The sequence below is a fragment of the Austrofundulus limnaeus genome, unplaced genomic scaffold, assembly GCF_001266775.1.
Source record: "Austrofundulus limnaeus strain Quisiro unplaced genomic scaffold, Austrofundulus_limnaeus-1.0 Scaffold43, whole genome shotgun sequence".
In the NCBI taxonomy this organism is placed as follows: Eukaryota; Metazoa; Chordata; class Actinopteri; order Cyprinodontiformes; family Rivulidae; genus Austrofundulus; species Austrofundulus limnaeus.
In genome coordinates this window covers 793178-813096 of record NW_013952445.1, presented here as the reverse complement: position 1 = coordinate 813096, position 19919 = coordinate 793178, and the positions used below count along the sequence as shown (strand labels likewise).

The 19919-nt window shown below is 38.5% G+C and overlaps 1 protein-coding gene across 2 annotated transcripts in view; it reads right to left on the bottom strand.

Moving 5' to 3' along the window:
* nrg3b (neuregulin 3b) overlaps positions 1-19919 on the bottom strand; it is a 280953-nt gene that overhangs the window by 28204 nt on the left and 232830 nt on the right. For both annotated transcript variants that reach the window (XM_014007593.1, XM_014007594.1), the window contains 3 exons: positions 12784-12810; positions 6586-6688; positions 2631-2757 (listed from right to left, as the gene is read on the bottom strand). In XM_014007593.1, coding sequence (XP_013863047.1) covers positions 2631-2757; positions 6586-6688; positions 12784-12810 — 257 coding nt within the window. The remainder of the gene's footprint in view (positions 1-2630; positions 2758-6585; positions 6689-12783; positions 12811-19919) is intronic.

The window sequence follows — 19919 nt, the reverse complement described above, 5'->3', positions numbered from 1 at the left end:
GTCTTATTTGTTATCGGCAAACTATCCTAACTCATAAATATTTAAATGCGAGCCCTGCAAATTGCAGAGGATGTGACAGATTTATTCATTTTGGCTGGAAATCTCCTATGGAGAATTTAAGTGCACTGTAGCACAGATGTAAGGCGTGATGGAAACCATGAGCCAATTTAAAGACAAAACAAACAACAACAACAACAACAACAAAAAAGCACATTTCTTATGAAAAAAATTGGCTGGGGAAGTAATAAATAAAGAGAGAGGGTGAATTTAGGAAAGTGCTAATGCATTACGGCGAGTGATTGCACTCCTTTGATGAGATCTTTGCCTGCGTGCATTAGAGTGTAATTACCTTTCCGTGGAGACGTGGGTTACATCATTCACATGATTTTGGAGGTCAGCTCTCTCCTCTGCAGTGAAGTGAGGCTTTGTAAACCAYGCTAAACTACCTTTTTCTTTCAATTGCCACAAAGAGTTTGTTTTTTCCCCATCAGTGATCTATTTTTCTGCACTTCTTGAAGGAATTGACATCGGCAACCATTTACTAAGATCGTCTCATGATACGAAATAATGAAATTTTAGCCGCTTTTGTCAAACCTTGACTCCAAATTGTATCTCAATATTAGTAAAACTGACTGAGTTAAAGCCATTTTTATATTTTTTTATATTTCTATATATTGATTAGCTCTGGTAGCCATCTTGTGTTTGATTTGACTGCAAAAGTAAACTGGTTGTATAAATCCATCCAAGGATTAATTTCTAAGAGTTTCATTAAATTCCATCCACTGCTTCATGAGATGTTTTTGCTTAACAGACAAAATTGGCACAGATAATGCCAAATTTTTATTTTTAGCAAAGATTTGCTCAACATATAGTGCTCAGAGTATTTGTTAAGGATAATGCTTAGTCACTAAATCACCAAATCTTAGGTCAATATCTGTAGAATTACCAGTAACTTACACTAGATGCTGTTCTGCTCAGCTGCAGTCCAACCTCTGCAGTAACAATGCAACCATTATTATCAATGAGAGTATTTACACTGGATCTGCATGGAGCTGCTAGTCAATCTCCAAAGATCACGTCGCACCAACAAGAAAACGAATGAGCACAACATCCGCATTTTCAAAATAATTCACRAAAGGCAGACTAATTTTGTTGAAATCCCAGCTATATTAATATATGGATATATTTRTACACAGTTGCTGTCAAAATTGAGYCATTTGAGTCCGTCTCCCACAGAATTAATTAGCTTTGCTCTGACTTCCACATTTATCACTGGAAAAACGGTCCATCTAACCAAGTTTTRAAATCCTATATCCAGCCAAAAAGTCTTCTTGAATATGATTTCAGACTGATTTACTAAACAAGAACAGAATGTGTCAGATTAATCATTTTGTTTTCAGAACGTTTAAGATTATTTATCTCGTTAGACTGAATGTTTTACTSAAATTAGGWGAWAAGTTCTGCCAATGGAGTAAGAACATTTTACTTGGTAAGATTCATGAAATAGGAAAATAATTGAGTCAGATCACGTATTTCAAGGATCTTACTAAGTGAAATTTTTACAGAATCTGTAACTTAATTTAAGCCAAATTATCAGGCTAACAAGATAAATAATCTTGCACATTCTGATAAGAGTATTAATCTTACACATTCTTTTCTTGTTTGGTAAATCAGTCTCAAAAAAAGATCAAAAATATATTTTTAGATGGACAGATAGGGTTTTAAAACTTGGTTAGATGRACATTTTTTGCAGTGTATTGCACGATCTTGCATTTMCTGCACACGCTTCTCGGACCTCCTCTGCGTTTTGCACCGGACCGGACCTGAGCAGAGTGGACGCTGTATAAATTTGGGTGCAAACGAACSGCTACGAACTACGCAGCAGAGTAGAGCGCAGCAAAACCACACCTAGTGTAAATTAGAGATTAGTTTAAATACAGTCACTTTTGTGTTTCCTCGGGTCATTTGGCTGTGTTGGTCATTTTAAATTGAATAGGCTGTACATTTATACCCAATAATTACATACTGTTTCATTCATATCTGATCAGTGGTTCACAAKATATTTTGCTAACAGACACAGTTGACTTCATTAGTTAATGGCAAAGTTACTATAAAAGATTTTGTGCAATTTGATACCAATCAGAGTATTTGATGGGAATGACTCTCAACTACTACCACACCAAATTGTAGCTGRTTAYCTGTAAAAYTGGCTGAGTTACAGCTATTTTTGTCTGTGCTTGAAAGCACCTGTAAAGCACTGTTTTAACTTTAGTTTGTTGTTGCTGCGCTTGCAGGACTCTTGCCACCGCCACCAATTATAAATTCCAATCTGTAGTTTGTCACATAAATCTGTCACCGCGAACGTGACAAGCACATTTTTCCTGTATAATGCATGGCACATTTATTTTCAACTATTATCCCCCACCGCCTCCCATCCCATGTCAGATAAGAGTCTGAACAAAAAGGCTTCAAGCCAGCAGAGAGATTATTAGGACATACATCATACATCATCCTGACAAGCACTCTGAACTCTCTATTGTATGTAAGCACTGTTTATATAAAGATGAGATGGTGATAATGATGATTAAGAAACGAGTGGAAACAAAATCAATACTAGCTAAAAGACGTACTTTTTGGAGATGAAGGCTGTATTGAATCCTGGGAGTGGATTTGGACATGAGGCCGGAGGCGTTGACGCTGCAGTCTCTCAAGCTTCGACTATCAGAAAAATGAGCCTGGAGTTTCTCTCTGTGTCTTCTGTGGAAGGCAAAAAAAATGCACATTGAAAGAGAGAAAGACATTACAGGTTCATGATTGGAGGGAAGAGATAAACCAAAAGGATTTTGGGTGTGTTGACAGTGCAGTGTGTAATCAACCAAAGGAAAAAAAATGTTAATTTTAGCACAATGATCACGCCACAAATGGTTATGAGTCCTGATTGTATTTTTAGCAGGAAAGTTATTAAATTTATTGACTTTTGTGAATGCTGATTCAGTTTTCATATTATTGTTTCCTACATTTAAATCTGACTACTTAATAAAATAGTTAATTTACAATTTTTTTCTAATTATTTTCAGTTATCTTTTTGAAATCTTGCTTTATTTTGTCTTCCTGTGCTACATTTATTTTTTTTTTTAGGTACAGTTCTAGTACTTTAAGACTTCAGCTAGCCTTTTTCTACATTTAGCTTTTAGCCCTTAGCCCTTTGGTGCCTTTAGCTTCAAGCTATTCTATGATCTTAGAATTTCAGACATTATATAGACTTGTCGGTTTTAGCTTTAGCATTTCAGTACTTTTAATAATAATTTTTGTTTTTGTACTCTTACTTTAGCCATTCTTAACCAAACTTTTAGTCTTTTTAGCTAGCCTTTTATTACATTTAGCTTTTGGCTGGCACTTTGCTAGCTAAAAAAATGTCCTTTAGCTTCTAACTACATTTTATTCCACATTTAGTCTRTTTTGTTCATTTTAGCTTTAGGCTAGTCTAGTGTTTAGTTCGTTTTAGCTTGTGTTTTGCTTCTTTTTTTCCTAACCAACTTCGTTTCAGCTACTTCATCAGATTTCAGCAAGTCCACTCAGCATTCACACTGTATTTTCACAGAAAATGTGTTCTGAATACTAACTTGTGCACAGAAAATTTCACAGCAGACTTGTGAGTCTTCAGACAGACATGCGTTCAGGGAACATGCAGCGTAAATAACRCCACATCCCATAAAACATTCAAAACAGCATGTTTGCTTTAATGTTGAATTTTTACCCTTACTTGAACCACTCTGCGTGCCATTTAATGCTGCGAGACGACAAGCGAAAAGGGTAACAAATGGCAGGCAAAATGCGCCTGAAGTGACATGCTATTTTTACACAACACCATGAGCTCATGCTATTGTGCTACTTCGTAATTAAATCCTTTCGACAGTTCAAGCCTTTTGAAACGACAACTTTGCCAAATGGTGCAAATCTGAAAGTGTCGTCAGAGGTTAAAGAAACAAAGTGAACACGGGCAAGTGTGCAACTCAAAACAGGTAACTTTCGTTGCAGAACATGACGAAAAAGGAACTTCTCCTAAAATATTAGAAGAGAATGTGTTGCTCAAGTGAAAATTAATTCAAGGCTGTGGACCATTAAACATGTATTAGTGTATGTGCTTTTTCGATTTAAAAAAAGAAGAAAAAGAAAGCTTTTCTACAATTATCACTGAAGAACAGTGTGCTGAGCTTCTACTTTATGGAAGAAAATTCATTGGAATTGTTTGAAAGTACAAAAAAGCAAGCAGCCAAGAAAGAAGAAAAGAGATAAAGTGAAGTCTTACTAGCAATATTTGACAGGTGTACATTGTTCCATTTATTCAATGTTCCATGCTTATCATTGTTCTGCACCAAGATTTGTCACCACAGATAGCTGTCATAATGCTCGTCTTTATGAGAAGTGCAGTTTGCTTAGATTGGATGGGCCTCCCTTTCTGTGGAGCACAGCAGGCACTGGGGGGGTTTAGTCATTTATTTGATGGGGTTCTTTATCAAACATGTTCAAATGACTGGATAAGATGACAGCTGCCGTCTGTTCTCACTGAAAATAGAGTTGGAGTTCCTGTCAACCTCCAACAACATGCAGAGCAATCTACAACCAGATTCATTTTTCTTGATGGCTCAATTTAAAGGGATGGTTCAGATCATTGAATCAGAGGTACACTGGAGTGGCCCAGTCTTATGCTAACAAGGCAAGAATCTGTTCCGCCATCTTGGCCGGCGCTAGACGGCGTCCTTAGTTTTACTGCCAGCATGGTGACATACCATAAATATCTAAGGAAAAAAATTTAACTCAGCCAAGAAGCCTAATGTTTCCTAATGTTATTACATTCATTTATTTTCTTTGGAAATACTTGTTTAATACACCATATTAATTATTAGACAAAAGATCTTTGCTCTCTCTAGACTAGACATATAATTACAGGAAAGCAGGGTAGATGTCGAGCATAGAACTGACAACATATAATCAGTATTAGTATCACATCTTCTTAAATAATAACCATTAGTCTAGCAATTAATTTTATTAGTAAAATATATGCTAAACTTTATTAGATTTGTAGTAAACCACATATTAGTAAATTTGCTAAGCATGATAAAGTTATCAAGCAACCTGAAGAATAAAATTTTACACAGTGCTAATCTTCTCCATGAGGAGCTGTGACAAAAGAAATGTTTGTCTTTTACTGGAGAACAGAATAAACTGCTGTATTTTCAGGATGATCTATGTGTCTGAACTGCAAAGCTGAGAAACATTTGAGGAAAAGAAAATCCATTTAACAAGATATGCGGGTTTGGATAATTTGTGGCACAATACTGTAAATATCCCAAAATGCTTTTGTTCATGTTGACTGATAAGAACAAGTGCAAGAAGTGCTGGGAATAAAAGCAAACCAAAAAAAAAAAAACATTTGTTCAACTCAACCAATGTTATTATTTAGGYGCTGAGCCAGAGAGGTGGCCCAGGTGTCAAGGGCAATCTGGGGCACCTGATTGGCCACCCTAAGTGCCACCCCCAAATGATTGCTAAGTGGTGTGGAAATTGTATGTGGCAGTACACATGGTCTGAACTGCGAAAACAGATTAAATACAGTATCTGTCAAGCAGCTGTATAGTCTGGTGCAGAGGGAACCTATCAGTGTTTGAAGAAAAAAAATCATTTTCTAAACAACTGAATTAATATAAAGCAAAAAACTGTGTTTAATATTTCTAGGTTTAAGAACCAGTTAATGAAAATTGAGCAAAATCTAGAGGCAAGTCTGTAACATAGCAATGACATGGAGCAACTAGAAAAGTTCCATGAGAAACTTTGCTGGATACTTCCATGTGGCCACCATTTTGAGATTTACGTCTTAACTATAGCTACTGTATATGGGTGGTCAGCATAATTCTTACTATCACATAAACTTTCAACTCAATATTTTTTTTAAATAGCTGAACTGGATTTATTTGAAATTGGCTGTGGTGGTCATCCTAAATTTTCAAATCCAGGATAGTGTTCTTTATTTATATGTGATCCCCCCAAATAACGCCTTGGCTACCCTTGTGCCACCCCTTGCAAGAAAGTCTAGCTCCGCCCCTGTTACCATCTACAATAATTATTTAGTTAAATGAGTTACATCAGTGCCTAATTTCCATCTGGGATCAATAAAGTATTTTTGAATTTGATTTGAATTGAATTATTATATATTTATATAAATTTTCTCTGTATGTCATGAAAAACTGGGGCTTGTAGTCTGATTTTATGCTGAACCACACCTAAAGGCACACACTTTTAATGCTCTAATGTTTCTGACAGTGCCAGATACTGGTGCTGAATCTTTATATTTAGTTTTGTGTGAAGCGTATGTGACACAACTGCTYGCTAAAACCACTTTACGAATAAATCTTACATGAGTATCTGTCCCAAATGCATCCCACACAATTTAGACTTGATGCCTAACTAAAAAATCCCTGAGCTGACTCACACTTTTGTTGGGCTCCATGCCACAGTAGTAAAGTGTTCTTTCTGCATAGCTTGGGGTTCGCGCTGCTAATGCGGTTCTGGGCTGGAATCACTCACTTGTTACGGCGGTAGAGAGCCATGCATGCCACTCCGAGAAGACAGATCCCCGAGGCGATGCTAAAGATGGACAGCACCTGCCTCTGGTAGGTGTCACCACTCTCTGCAAAGAGGAGAATACAATTTAGRACAATGAGTTTCCACAGAGACACAAAGGGTGTCGACTGTGATTGCGCAGGAAGAAAGAGACATATTTTGGATTAAACAAAACACAAAAACGGTGAGGTGACAATCACACACATCCRCCCATGACCCAATAAGCAGGAAGCAGTGCCGCTGTCAGTAAAAGTCAGTATTGGGCTATGGTGTAGGGACATGGCAGACACAGGCAGGGCTCAGTGACACGTGCTAACTGAAGTGTGATAATCGTTTCGTTCAGACAAACCCGGCAGGCAACACCAATGAACTGCCKACATGGTACAGGCCACACCAAGAGTGTGCGCGCATTTGAGCATTCTGAGACTGATGGCGACAGGGAATTAGAAGCAAATGGATGCTCCCGGAGCTTCTTGTCAGACCTCTGCACATCAGSCGCAGAGGCTTAAGGTCACAAGCAGTTGGGACAAGTAACAGTTGATCCCCAGCAGATAGCTGCGATGCTGGGCAGCTGGGTTGTGGTGCGGCACTTCTTACTGCAGCACACTGTGCCAGGCAGGACCCGGTGCTCTGACTTAGACGGATATCTCATGACAATACTGTCTGGAAATCAAGTCCTGGGTCTTTCATGGTGGGTGTTTTTGCTTCATGATGGTCAGAGGTGTCAAGTAATAAAGTACAAATACTTTGTTAATTTATTTAAGTATTAATTTTGGCTAGTTGTTCTTTACTGAAGTAAAAAAAAATTCAGCAAACTTTTTACTTCTACTTCTTATATTTTCATGCAATTATCGTATTTATTCATGTATAATATGGTCTCAAGTATAATATGATCTTAAATATAATATAGTCATCATTTTTGAAGTCTAAAAAGCATAAAAAATCTAATCATGTGTGAAGCCACCACTCATTTCAGACAGACTTCAGGATTTTTCAGCCTTTGCAGTGTGCCCTCTGGTGGGGAAACATTATTTAGGGGGACACACTTGTGTGGGCGTGTTTTCCTGCAAGAGACCTGCAGCTGAAGTTTCCGGTTCTGTGTGTCACTGAAAAAAAATTCTAGTATTGTACACAAGTAAATACCGTATATGTACTTTCTACTCCTTACATTTTAAAAATGAAAAATGTTTTACTTAGGCATGTTTTCATTCTGGCTTGTCAACATTCAAAAAAAAAAAGGAAAAAAAACTACGGGTAAGTTAAAACAAAACAACATATCCAGATATATGGTGCCTCCTGTATAGAATGAATTATATTTGTGGCTGGATGAGAAATATATACTATTCCACACCCTACTTGTTTGTACACAATCCATCACACCTGCACATGACACACATCGCCATGATGACACATCAGACTGGTATAAAGATGAGCGTGGCAGTGATATATATGTGGCTGGAACAGGTAGCCAAGTGCATTCCATATTTTTAATATTCAATTTACTAGATTTCACAGTCATTTTGGCCTTTTTAGAAAAAATGTTTTTTAGGGAGGTGGGCACTTTTGCACTTTTACTTGAGTAAAAAGCTTGATTGATGCTACTACTTSCAAAAAAGTAYTTTTACACCCTTATAATTCTACTTRAGTAATGAMTGTGATACTTTTGACACCTCTGATGATGGGTTTTCTTTTTTCAGTTGAAAGCTCTGGACAACAGGCAGGACAGTTACACACCTGGACTCTTCTACTACAAAACCATTTGGTTGCAATGAATGCAGTATCAGCAGTTCTGGCAGATTCAGCCTATTTTAAAAGGTCTTTTTATACCCAATCCTTCCACTGACCTGTTGCCAATTAACCCAACTCATTGTACAATTATACTCCAGCTGTTTCCTGGCCATATCGCTCACTTTTACAGCATTTTTTTTTGCCTGTCCCATCTTTTGTGAGATGTGATGCTGCCATAAATGCCATAACTATTCTCCCCAAAAATTGCACAATTACTTAGGTTAAACCTTTAGTATGCTTTTTGAGCTTACTGCAGCTAAAATAATGGTTTATGATTACCAGTCATGGCATTGTTTTTTTGATTTTCATTTTATATAAGGTCCTATTAGAATTGGGGTCATAAAACCTCCAGAGTCAGACTTCAACTGGTTCACAAAAAGCAAAGTAAAGAAAAATAAAACATCACCGCACCATGTTTCTGACATGTGATGGTTTGTCTGTAGCTTCTGATGTTGCTAAAAGAAAACTATCCTGGGTGATCTTAACCTGCCCCAGTTTATCAACAGAAGCTGTTGAAGAGCTTCTTTTGTTCATCACTAAAACCACCAAGCACAGCTGTGTTCTGGCTATTTTTGATAAGATTCTCCCTCTGCATGACACCGGTGCTGCATCAGTGCACTTTGTGGATAAAACCCTGTAACAAGGTTCAAAATATAGGTAAAAACCTATACATAAGCTTCCGGCCTTCACCGTCAGTGAAATGACCTCAACTGTTGAAGATGTGAAACATGGGGAATATCTTTCCCTGCTGCTGCTGCATCATCAGTGTTCATGCGGAGCACCACCTGAGACCAACCTCTGCTTCTTCTTGATGGATGTAATAGGCTTTTTCCCAAAATCTGAACATAAAAACAGCTGCCTACAAAGCTGCGCTGAATGGCTGCRAGGAAGGAAAACTATCTGCAGTCTGCACATAAAGCCATTACAGACCTTTCATGCTGGATGCCCACAAGGCACTCTTGAAATTAGATGCAAGAAAGTGTTAGGAAAGGCAACAAAGTGAGATAAACTGACTAAACCATGCTATACTGACACAAAGAGAAGACTACCCACGTGGCCAGCAATATCATAACAACTGCTCTCCATTTGGATTGGGATAAAATTCTGTAATGAAGACCATGCTAAAGTCTCCATGACAAAACAGGGTGATCAGACTGAAATACATCAGAGTGAACTAGTGAGACATGCAAAGCTTAAGCTGCTGGACGAAAGAAATCATATTTACAGCGTTCAATCCTACATCAAACACAGCTTTGCTGTGTTCTGACTCTCAGGCTGTCACATATAGGACTTATATAACAACTGTTCAAAGATTTATTGATAAAGTAGAAGGGAGATTTATAATGGAACACAATGAATAATCAAACCAGAGTGCAAAGAGGCAAACAAAAATCTGTTATTCCTTTATGCCTGCCATCCGTCCTGCTATCAATCGATCAATCTGTAATGCATCCGTCCACCTGCAGCAGTACTCGGAACTAATTTAGTCCCCAGATTAAAATCACTGGACTGAGGAATGTTGTGCGYGGCACAGGATTCGCTTCCTGAGCGTCTTCTTCTTCTGCCTATTTCCTGAAGCGAGCGTCTGACGTGTTGGCAGTGTGTGAAGACATGTTAATGGAAAACATCATAGCTTGGCTTTTATGCACACACACAACAAAATGGGACAAAACAGTGAAGAACAGATGGTAAAAGGAGAGAGGTGTGCACATGTGAGGAGTGTGACGTTACATTTCTGCTAGTTAAGAGCAGTGTGACATTGTTAACAAACAAAGGTCAGACAATTTGTTTTTCTGAAGCTGTGTTAACCACCTGGAAGGTACAAAAGGAAAAAAAAGTATTTTTTGCATATTTAACAGAGATGTAAAAGTACACATAAATCACTGTTTGGTATGTAGCCTACCTCAGTTTTGGGGTCATGGTTTGGTACCACAAGAAAAAGGAACAAATGCCAAAATAATTTTGCTTATTCTACTCACACAATAAACCTCCTAGAAGCATAGATAAAAACAAACCTTTGGTGGTTTGGAGGATCTAAGCAAGGTCACATACAAAAATAAGATGTGTCAACTGGTAACGCCACTAAAATATTTAAAAAGCCTTTTTGTATAGAGCCCCATGTGTAAACAAATGTGTTAAAGTCAGTAACACATTTCGTTATTTAGAGTTCAAAATCCTAGTTTAAAAAAATCCACTAACAGTAATTATTTAGCTCCCTATTGGCTCATTTTTATTAAATGTTAAATTTAAATGTTATGTTCAGATGTTTAGTTCTAAATGTGTAAATCTAAATGTAAAAGTTAAATGCAAATGTGGCTAATGTTCAAGTTTACATTTAAAGGGCCAATATTACATGTTTCTCAGGCATATATTTCAATTCTTTACAATAATAAAGTATCAATAGTTATGAAAATTCTGTTTATTATATATTATAAATTAAATAAATCATAAATAATTTTGACTTCACATAAACGCCTTGAAATTGGGTTCTGTCTCCTTAAAAACCTCCTATAGATTCTGTCACGCCCATTTCTGCATGTCATCGCAACAGCTTCATGATGTTTACAACCTGGAGTGTTGTAGCCTATTTTGTTGTAATAATAATAAAAAAGCAGCAACATTGTACAATATCAAAAATAAAAAAACAAGTAGGTCCTCTGGATGGGGACCTACTTTTTTTCTACCTGGATTACTGAGATGCATCAGGACATTATACAATATCAGTTTTGGAAAACTGCAGCTCAGGATAAAACTGAACCTTACTGTCGGACTAGAAAGTACATTTTCTGAAGAACTGGAGTAGAGGCAACGTTTTAGCTTGGTAAGTTATCTCAGTCACCTTTATCAACTGCTAACGCTGCTAATACTTCCCTAAAATGCATTAAACTTGCAGTTGCGGTCAGAATGATTACATCATTACAAAAGCTGTGCTCTAAAAGCAAAGGCTGTGTTCCATTCTGAAATTCTTAAATGTAAGCTTGATCTTTCAGCTGCAACATTTAACATTTAGTAAATATTAGTAAAATGCACAGTGAGCTAAATACAAAAAAACTGTTAGTGGAAATTATTTAACTAGGAATTTGCACTCAAAAAGTGAGCTAAATAATATATTGATATTCGGTGCCTCATATTTTTGTGGTCTAACCTCCGATTTATAATACAGGCAATTTCACTCGGCTGCATTGTGCAGTTATTTTGAAAATACAAATGTGCTTGTTCSTTTTCCTGYTGGTGTGGTGTGATCTTTGTAGACTGACTCCGTATCATTCTGCAAAAATAGAATTTAATCTAATTTTGGGGGGCTGCGGTGTGGCACCAGTGTAAATGTTTTCATTGATTATAAYGGTTGCATATTTACTRCTGAGGCTGGAGCGGAATAAACCGGAACCACATCCAGTGCAAAATAGGGATTATTTATCCAGTTTGTACTGTTAAAGTTGTCTTTGTCAAGGGTCTTGAAAACATTTGATAAATTCCAAATCTGAAAAGTACATCTAATTTGTGTTTGTTTTATTTAGTGTTACCTATACTTGATGTAAAATTGGTAGTATTACCGAACTAAAAACCATCTCTCAATTAGACACTATAGAAGACATTTCAAAGTGAGCAAATTATGACACATTTGGCTTTCCGTACATTTCACCTTTTATTCTCTATTGCTGCCACAATCACTTGAGACTGGAACCTGTTCCACACTGCTGATTTAAAACACCTGTTATTTTTGCTTTGCTATGATGTAAAGTGTTTAATGTAGTAGCTTCCTCTGCTCCTTTTCTGTCAGAAAAAGTCATTAAAAAAAGTGAGCTATTTTCTGGATGACAGAGGTGATCAACTGTGACTCAGATATTCTTCGTCTGATTGCGAGCACCGGACCCTGATGTTTGAACCAAACTGGTTTAGCATAAATACATGCACTGTGACACCCCTAATATTTAATGTCTTTCACTTCACAGGTTGACTTTTTTGTGCCTTGAATTCTTGTATCAGGCCTGGCGCACTGTACCATGAAACAAAGGCAGATAGTCTCCTGTTTTTTTTTATTTTTTTATTTTTAAGAAACTGCTGCTTAAGTGACTCCGCAAACACACGTCAGGCGAGTAAACAAGGACTGCTGTCGTTTGTCTTATCCCCACACTCATTAAATCACTCTCCTCTAACAGTAATGTTTCTCCATGCAGACAGAATACACCTAATTCACCGCCACAGTGTTTCCATGGCAACTGGCCCACATTAATTTCCAAGGTGAGCGGCCTTGTTGTGCTGGATTGTGTGTTTTGTATGAGGTGTTTTACACATGTGAGGCACATGAACGATTGAGTACTCTGCAAAGTTGATGGAGAGAAAAAAAAAAGACAAAGAAAGAAGTYGCCTCACCCATGAACTCGATCCCCAGCTCGTCCGCTGGTCCGTCCAAGGTTAGACAGCGGAGGGGAGGTGAAGGGAAGGGTAAATAGAGACAGAGGAAGAAGAAAACAATTATTTCACGATGCCTCTCTAACTCAAAAATTCATTCGACAGGTAGAGAATCATGATGCAACCACCCTGTAAAGTTCGTTTGACTGCTTTTCTCACACATTACTTCTCCGTTTGCACTTTGTAATGAGCTTCAGATGTTTGAAATGCTTGTGCAGGATTCTCTGAACTTCTGCAGGCTGCAGTGGCTTCAAATGCAGACAGAAACCTACRAAGGTGTGGGTGAGGGGGGCTGAGCAGATTAGACGTGGGATCATGAAAATAAAACTTATAAATGACTTATCATGTGGCTTTATGCCACTGCTGCAGCTTTACTCAGGCCTTTTTATTGATTTGAGCCTGAGGCACTGCAATAATTGTTCTCCTCTTCTCCAGCTGCCTGCTTCGAGCTGTGTTGGGCTAACACACATGTTTACATATATGTGAATCCATGCATCATAGTATACCTCACCTTCTTGTCTTTGACAGAAACATACCCCCCCCAGCCTCTCCAACACACACACAAAGATTTTCTTCATGCAGTTAAGTCTTGTCCTACAATCCCAGTGCTGTGAAAACAGATAAAAAGAAGTACTCGTGTTCTCTCCATCCTGACAGTGCCCTCTTTTCGTGTCACTGTAATGCAATCTTATTTAAATTAAAACGAAACCCTCACCAGTAATTGGTTTTCTGACAGAGGTGGTCAGAGTTTTAAATAGAACATGGCTTGCCAAGCTCTGACACATTATGTGATAGGCATTCTAAAAAAAGAAAGAAAAAGAAAGACTAAAGATCAGGACGGGGGAAAGGTGTTTTGATTAAAAGACGGAAAATGTGTTAGTGCTTTGGATTCAGTTTGGAGGAAAACCACCACAAAAAGTAGGTTAATTAAAAGTAAAACCAAATGAATCCTGATTAAAACGCTTTTTTAACTTTTAAAATACAGTTTGGAAAATTCATTAATTTTAATCTATGAGATGCAAACTTTGTGATTTCCTAAATCTTTGCAGATGGAGTTGCAGATGGGCCTGTCACGGCTTGTTTAGCAACTGCTGTGTGCAGATTCAATTATTTTATAACCAATGAAAAGTAACAGACAAATTTTCTTGACAGGAACACTTCTGAGTCCAAAAATTTTAAAACTTGGCAAATTATTGGAAAAATACATTGAATATTATCAACAAAAAAGGAGGAAAATTAATGGTACACAAGTTCTTTAGCCTTAAAAATGTTTCTGTTTTAATCAAGATTGCCTGATAAATACTTAAAGCACAACGAATTTTATAAAAATTAGATTTGATCTTTTTTAATGATATGATTAACGTACAAGTTCATCTTTGCATTTAGACAGGAGGCAGATTTAAACTTTTTTTTAATAACAGCAGATGGCTCATGGGAATATTTTCATCATTTTAAAAGTGTGTATCCAAAGGCTCCAGCTAAATTATACTCATCATTAAAAGTTATGAGCCCAAAAATTCTGGCCAGAAACATTTTCAGATTTAAATTAGCTGCATGATCAAGACAAAAGAAAAAAAAAAGAACATTAAGAGGTGCCAGTTTAGACGCATTAAAGCACCCCAACTATTCTATAAAATACTTTGTCCTGTATTTTTTTAAACATGTAATATCTGACTTAMAGTTTTTGCACAGTGTCTGTTTGTAGGCTAATTGTCAGTCTGTTCTTTAATCATTAATTTGGCTGCAAAGGAATGACAAAAACAGGTGTGTGGTTATCATGGTGAGCACAATATGGTACTGGCAGTCTTTTTAGCTTGGTTGATTTTATGCTTAAACATTTTATACATCCAAATGTTGGCAATTATTTTTACTTCAGAATATTCAGAAACTGACGTTGGGTTCTTTTGGCTGTATTTGCACTGACACCCTATATGAAATGTTCTGGTTCTAGCTGCTGTCACTGTGTGAACAGAGCATCTTGTGTTACCTGATCTGTATTATCCGCTCAACCCTTTGCTTGTGATTGCCCATGGCAACAGCTGACACTTCCCCACTCTAAATCCCCCTCGACTGTCACAGCCCAAGCAGATGATGTCATTACAACGCTGATACACATCCCCTCCTCTGGCACTGCCTTGTCTGGTGAAATCCACCAATCACAATGTGTGCGGGCTCTCGAATCCATCGCGCCTGCAACTCAAAGCACTCGAGGGACTCATTTAAGGCGTCTTGTGGGAGCCGAGAGAATACCTGTGCATCATGTCTAATGCTTTTGGTCTGATTAAGAAGCAGCGATTTGCCGGGTGGGACAGACAACGGCAGGTGTGAATCAAATTCTTAATCCCGTCTTTCTCTTGGGTGAGCAAGGAATTGATAAACAAATGTGTGTGCGTTTGTGTGTGTGTTACTAAAGTCAATATTCTGTGTGGATCCTTACCTCAGGCTTCATATCTACAGGAGATAAATGTTTTAAATTAGAGTAATGTGTGCTTCTGCCTTTGAATCAGCCGAGTTAAATTGAAAAACAGTCTMAGCTCTTCTTCCTCCTCCTCTTCCCCTCCTTCTATAGTCTCAGAGGTGCCTCTTGCCTAACGAACACCACCAGTGGTCTGCCCTAAACTCGCCCACAGTTAAGAAAGGAACTTGTTCGGATTGTTTACCAAGTGCAAACTAAATTGCTGTCTTCCGACACTGCAGTGCCTCCAATTAAAGACCCCGCCACTTCCTCAGTGTGTGCGCCGACATGTTAGACCCTGGCACTCTCCTCCCACCTCCTTTCAGCTGAGTTCAAAGAGGTATAGCTTGAGTTCTTAGCGGGGAGTCTCTTCCTCTCTTTGTCCTTGCAATCATGYGATGGGCCCAGTGTTTTCCGCCTCTCCTTCACCCTCTAAAGATGTGAGGAATGATGGCGTGGCACTGCGTACGAGCCAGTCCGACCCACTCCTTTTGAGTCTTTTGCCAGTCAATACAAAAAAAACAAAAAACAAAAGATGAGGGGCAAAGAAAGATTTAGGTCTGTTAGGTGAGATTGATTTCAGAAAAAAAAAAAAAAACAACTGCTGAAAGCCAAACAGCATATATACCAGATAACAGTTTTTTTCCCTCACCCCAGGGTGTGCTTTGTGTCTAATGCTGCCGTGTCAATGAACAACAAGAAGAAAAATATCTTTAGAGCGATGGTTTAYATCATTTGAAGTAGGGTCCTGTGGAAATGCTGTGAACAATAACATCTTACCTTCTTTAGCTTTTTGAAGGACATCACTTTGTTTAAARAAGCTTAATTCTTACTAAATTAATGAGCTAACAGCTAAACCAAGTGGTTTTAAGAATAAAGTCGCGTTTAGTTTCTTAAAACAATACTCCTTTTGCACATTGCGAAGCACACATGAAACAAACATTTTSATTGAATGGCGAAATGCCACCACAATTATCATTCCTGCAAAAACCGGAAGATAGGGTGAACGTAATGTGAAAGAACGAGGTGAAGATGGCGAGTTGTAATGTCGATGCATGGTTTTCGGAAAACTGTGGACAACCAATAGACAAAATCCCTGCAAAGTGTGCCACAGGTCCGTGAGGACGTCATTGTGAAGCAACTGTGGAGGGGGCCACTGTGTCAAGGAAGACAATCGCCGACACAAGGACGTCGAAGTCAACGAGCGCTATCACATTTTCAAAAGATGTCCACGTTTAGATTAGTGGTGTTTGTGGCACTGCTGATGATAGCGTTTGTGCTGGCACTGTTGTCATACATGCTAAAGTCACAGCAAGCATGAAGCAACAGCACTATGGAGTGTTCATTGTGCTGATTAAAGGTAGTGAAATCCTTCAGGCCTTTTGTGAATGCCCAGCAGGGTAAGTTGTCTTGTTCTTGTCTTGTTTTCATTGACTCAGGGGTCAGAATCAAACATTTGTGTCAATGCCATAGAACGTCTCACACCAAAACTTGCTGAACTGTAGACTGATTTGGTGTTTATTATTTATTTATGATTACACACTTCACTGTTTTTCTTTGGAGTGAAGTCGTGACAGCGAAGCACATTGAGCCGCAGCTTTCTTCTTGTAGCAGCTTTGCTCAACTTTCCTAGAGGAATTTGGGAAAAGGAGCGAGCTTCTCCTTTATTTTTTACTCGGTCACGTTGCCTCGAACATTTCTACACACTACAAAAGTCACTTTTCCCCATTGCTATCGTTGGGAGGAATGTAAACACTCGACTTGTACGGTGAATGATCCCCCTTACTTCCGGTGAATACTCGAAAAACACGTGTGCGCATGCATTATGACCAAAATGTGCAAAAGGATTACTCCCAACTTTAAATATTCTTATACGTTTTAAAAACCTTTCAACTCAAGATACAGCAAAACATGTACCGCATTTTTCAGACTATAAGCCGCGACTTTTTTCCTGAACTTTGAACCATGTGACTTATAGTCCGGTGCGTCTTATACGTGGATTTTTTTCTTCAGCCACCAGGGGGCTCTTATGCTGCATTTGCAACAACCACTCGCTTCAAAAAAAGAAGAAAAAAAGCGATAGCTTCCAGAGCCGACTGTTGTACCAGGAAGCAGCGATGTAAAGATAGTCAATGGCCAAAAACTCATAAAAGTGGATAAAACAGACATTTTCCATGGTGGAATCTGACCGATAAAAACTTTGGAGCTTAATCCAGGACCAGTTTGTGGATAAACGTGGAGTGAAGAGCTGCTGACTTTTTTTTTCGGCATTGCACTCCCCGGGGAAGGAATCCCATGCAGTGACGTATGCTGGAGCGGGAGCCATTTTGTTTTAGCTAGTAGCAGACATGACATGACGGATCTTCGACAGACACGATATTGGACAGTATGTGGGCCCTCATCACGGATTCGGTGAAAGCAGCCATCAAGAAAACAAACTCAATTCCTGCTGTTATTCCTGGAGGTACAACAAAGTTTTTGCAACCCCTGGACATCAGTGTGAATCATGCATTTAAAGCAGCAYTCAGGGCTGAATGGGAGGYTTGGATGACTRACGGGGATAAATCATTCACAAAAACTGGCCGAATGCGAAGAGCGTCATTTCCTGATGTCTGCCAGTGGATCCTAACAGCGTGGAGCAGAGTGAATGAGTCCATCATCACCAATGGGTTCCTAAGGGCTGGACTGCTATGTGAAGAGGGCACCACAGCTTCAGAGCCAGCATTACCCCGGGAGGACAGCGACACAAAAAGCAACACTGAACAGATACCGCTGTGTGACGCAGCTTTTCTCAGCTTGTTTAACCCCGACACTGAAGAGGAGGACTTCGATGGTTTCAGTGCGCCTGAAGACGATGAATGAGACGTTTTGTTGGACCAGAAACTGTTAAAGAAAACTACCAAAATAAGGTCAGTTATATGAACCATATTCCTCCAAACTTTAATTCCTAAAGGTTTGCTTTTCATGTTTTGATGTTGAATTCACTTTTTTGACGACAATTTTGGGTGTACTGTTTTTTTATGTTGGGGGTGCGGCTTATAGTCCGGTGCGGCTTATAGTCCGAAAAATACGGTATGTCTATGATTCATGCATACCATAAAATTCCTTTACATTGATGTCGTTTCAAAATACAGAGCAAGAACAATGACAAATTCCTGTTGAAAGTGTTAAATGTGCTACAGCTAGCTGCTGGCGCTACTATTTGCAAAGAATTCCATGCCATTAAATTAACTGCAAAACTGAGCCTTAAAAACATGATTTAAACAGAATTTGCATAAAGTGTAATAAAATATTTGAATAGTGGAGCTTAGATGGCAGCAATTCACCTTCGTCTTCTCCTCACTCAGATTAGCTGTTAACTTGTCATGCCATGCAGAATTTAACTTTATTCCTCCAAACAACAGGTAAAATATTTATTGCTCATATCATTTTCAAAGAACCCCACATCAAAAATCTGAACGATCCCTTTAACTTGTTTGTGTTCAGTCAGACACGCTGAGTAAACTAGATTTCACTGGAGCTTCTCCTACTTGTATTTGATGTTAGCGTGTCCACGAATGTTTATGTTATTACATGATTTGGCTTTAGAAAACCGGATTATCCTCAAAACCCTCCGTAATCTGGATAAACTTTAGATCAATCCTCATCAACAGAGATCCAAATAGGCCTCATTGAACTGCTAAAAATCCTCCCAAGTTAGCTTTTTGTGTTTGGTAAAAGGTTTGGGGCGAGGTTGAAAATGAGCAGATAAAGAAAAGTTCTTCCATCCCTACTACCTTAGGTATTTAACATTTTCTGACAAGAACTTGAAGGTTCTTGTTTGTGAATGTGTCACCCATCTGTCTATTCACCTCTGAGGAGGCGGTTGATTCGGTTAAGGTGTCTTTTATCATTCTATGAGACATTTTCGAAAGAATGAAAATCACCACCTTTCAAAATGTGAGACATAATAGAGATTTGGTAAAGAGCTTCACTCTCTCAAGGCTCTTAAATTAAATTTGAACAGCTTTGAATGAGAAAAAAACGTGGACATTGAAAAAAAAAAACTTTCAACAAAAGGAAAAAAAAAATACCTTACCTGAAGATTTTAACTTTTAATTTTTGGCCTTAAATGTGAAAAAAAGTCATTCCCTTTCTACAAAAACAATATGCAGAGCTAACTTAGTGTAACTGAAGTTGAAGATGTGAGTGCTGATTCTAATCAATAATAGTTTAAAGAACCTAGCATTCCTTGAARGAATCTATTTCGCCCACTGCTTTTCATACCAGGGTGTTAGAAATAGACCATCCTTTGTTGAAATACGGCCAAGAAGTAGCTGAGGTGACTCCAAAAGTTCATCATATTATTTATATATATATAATAATTCCCTTCTCACCCTCTGCGGGTGGTCTCTTTCATCCTCTGAGCTCGGGTCCTCTACCAGAGGCCTGGGAGCTTGAGGGTTCTGCGCAGTATCTTAGCTGTGCCTAGAACTGCACATTTCTGGACTGAGATGTCTGATGTTGTTCCTGGGATCTGTTTTAGCCACTGTTCCAGTTTGGGGGTGACTGCCCCGAGGGCCCCGATGACCTCTGAGGCCCTGGTATTTCTCCAGTTTCTCATGCTCCTTTTTCCTGATGTTGTGGTCACTTGGTATTGCGA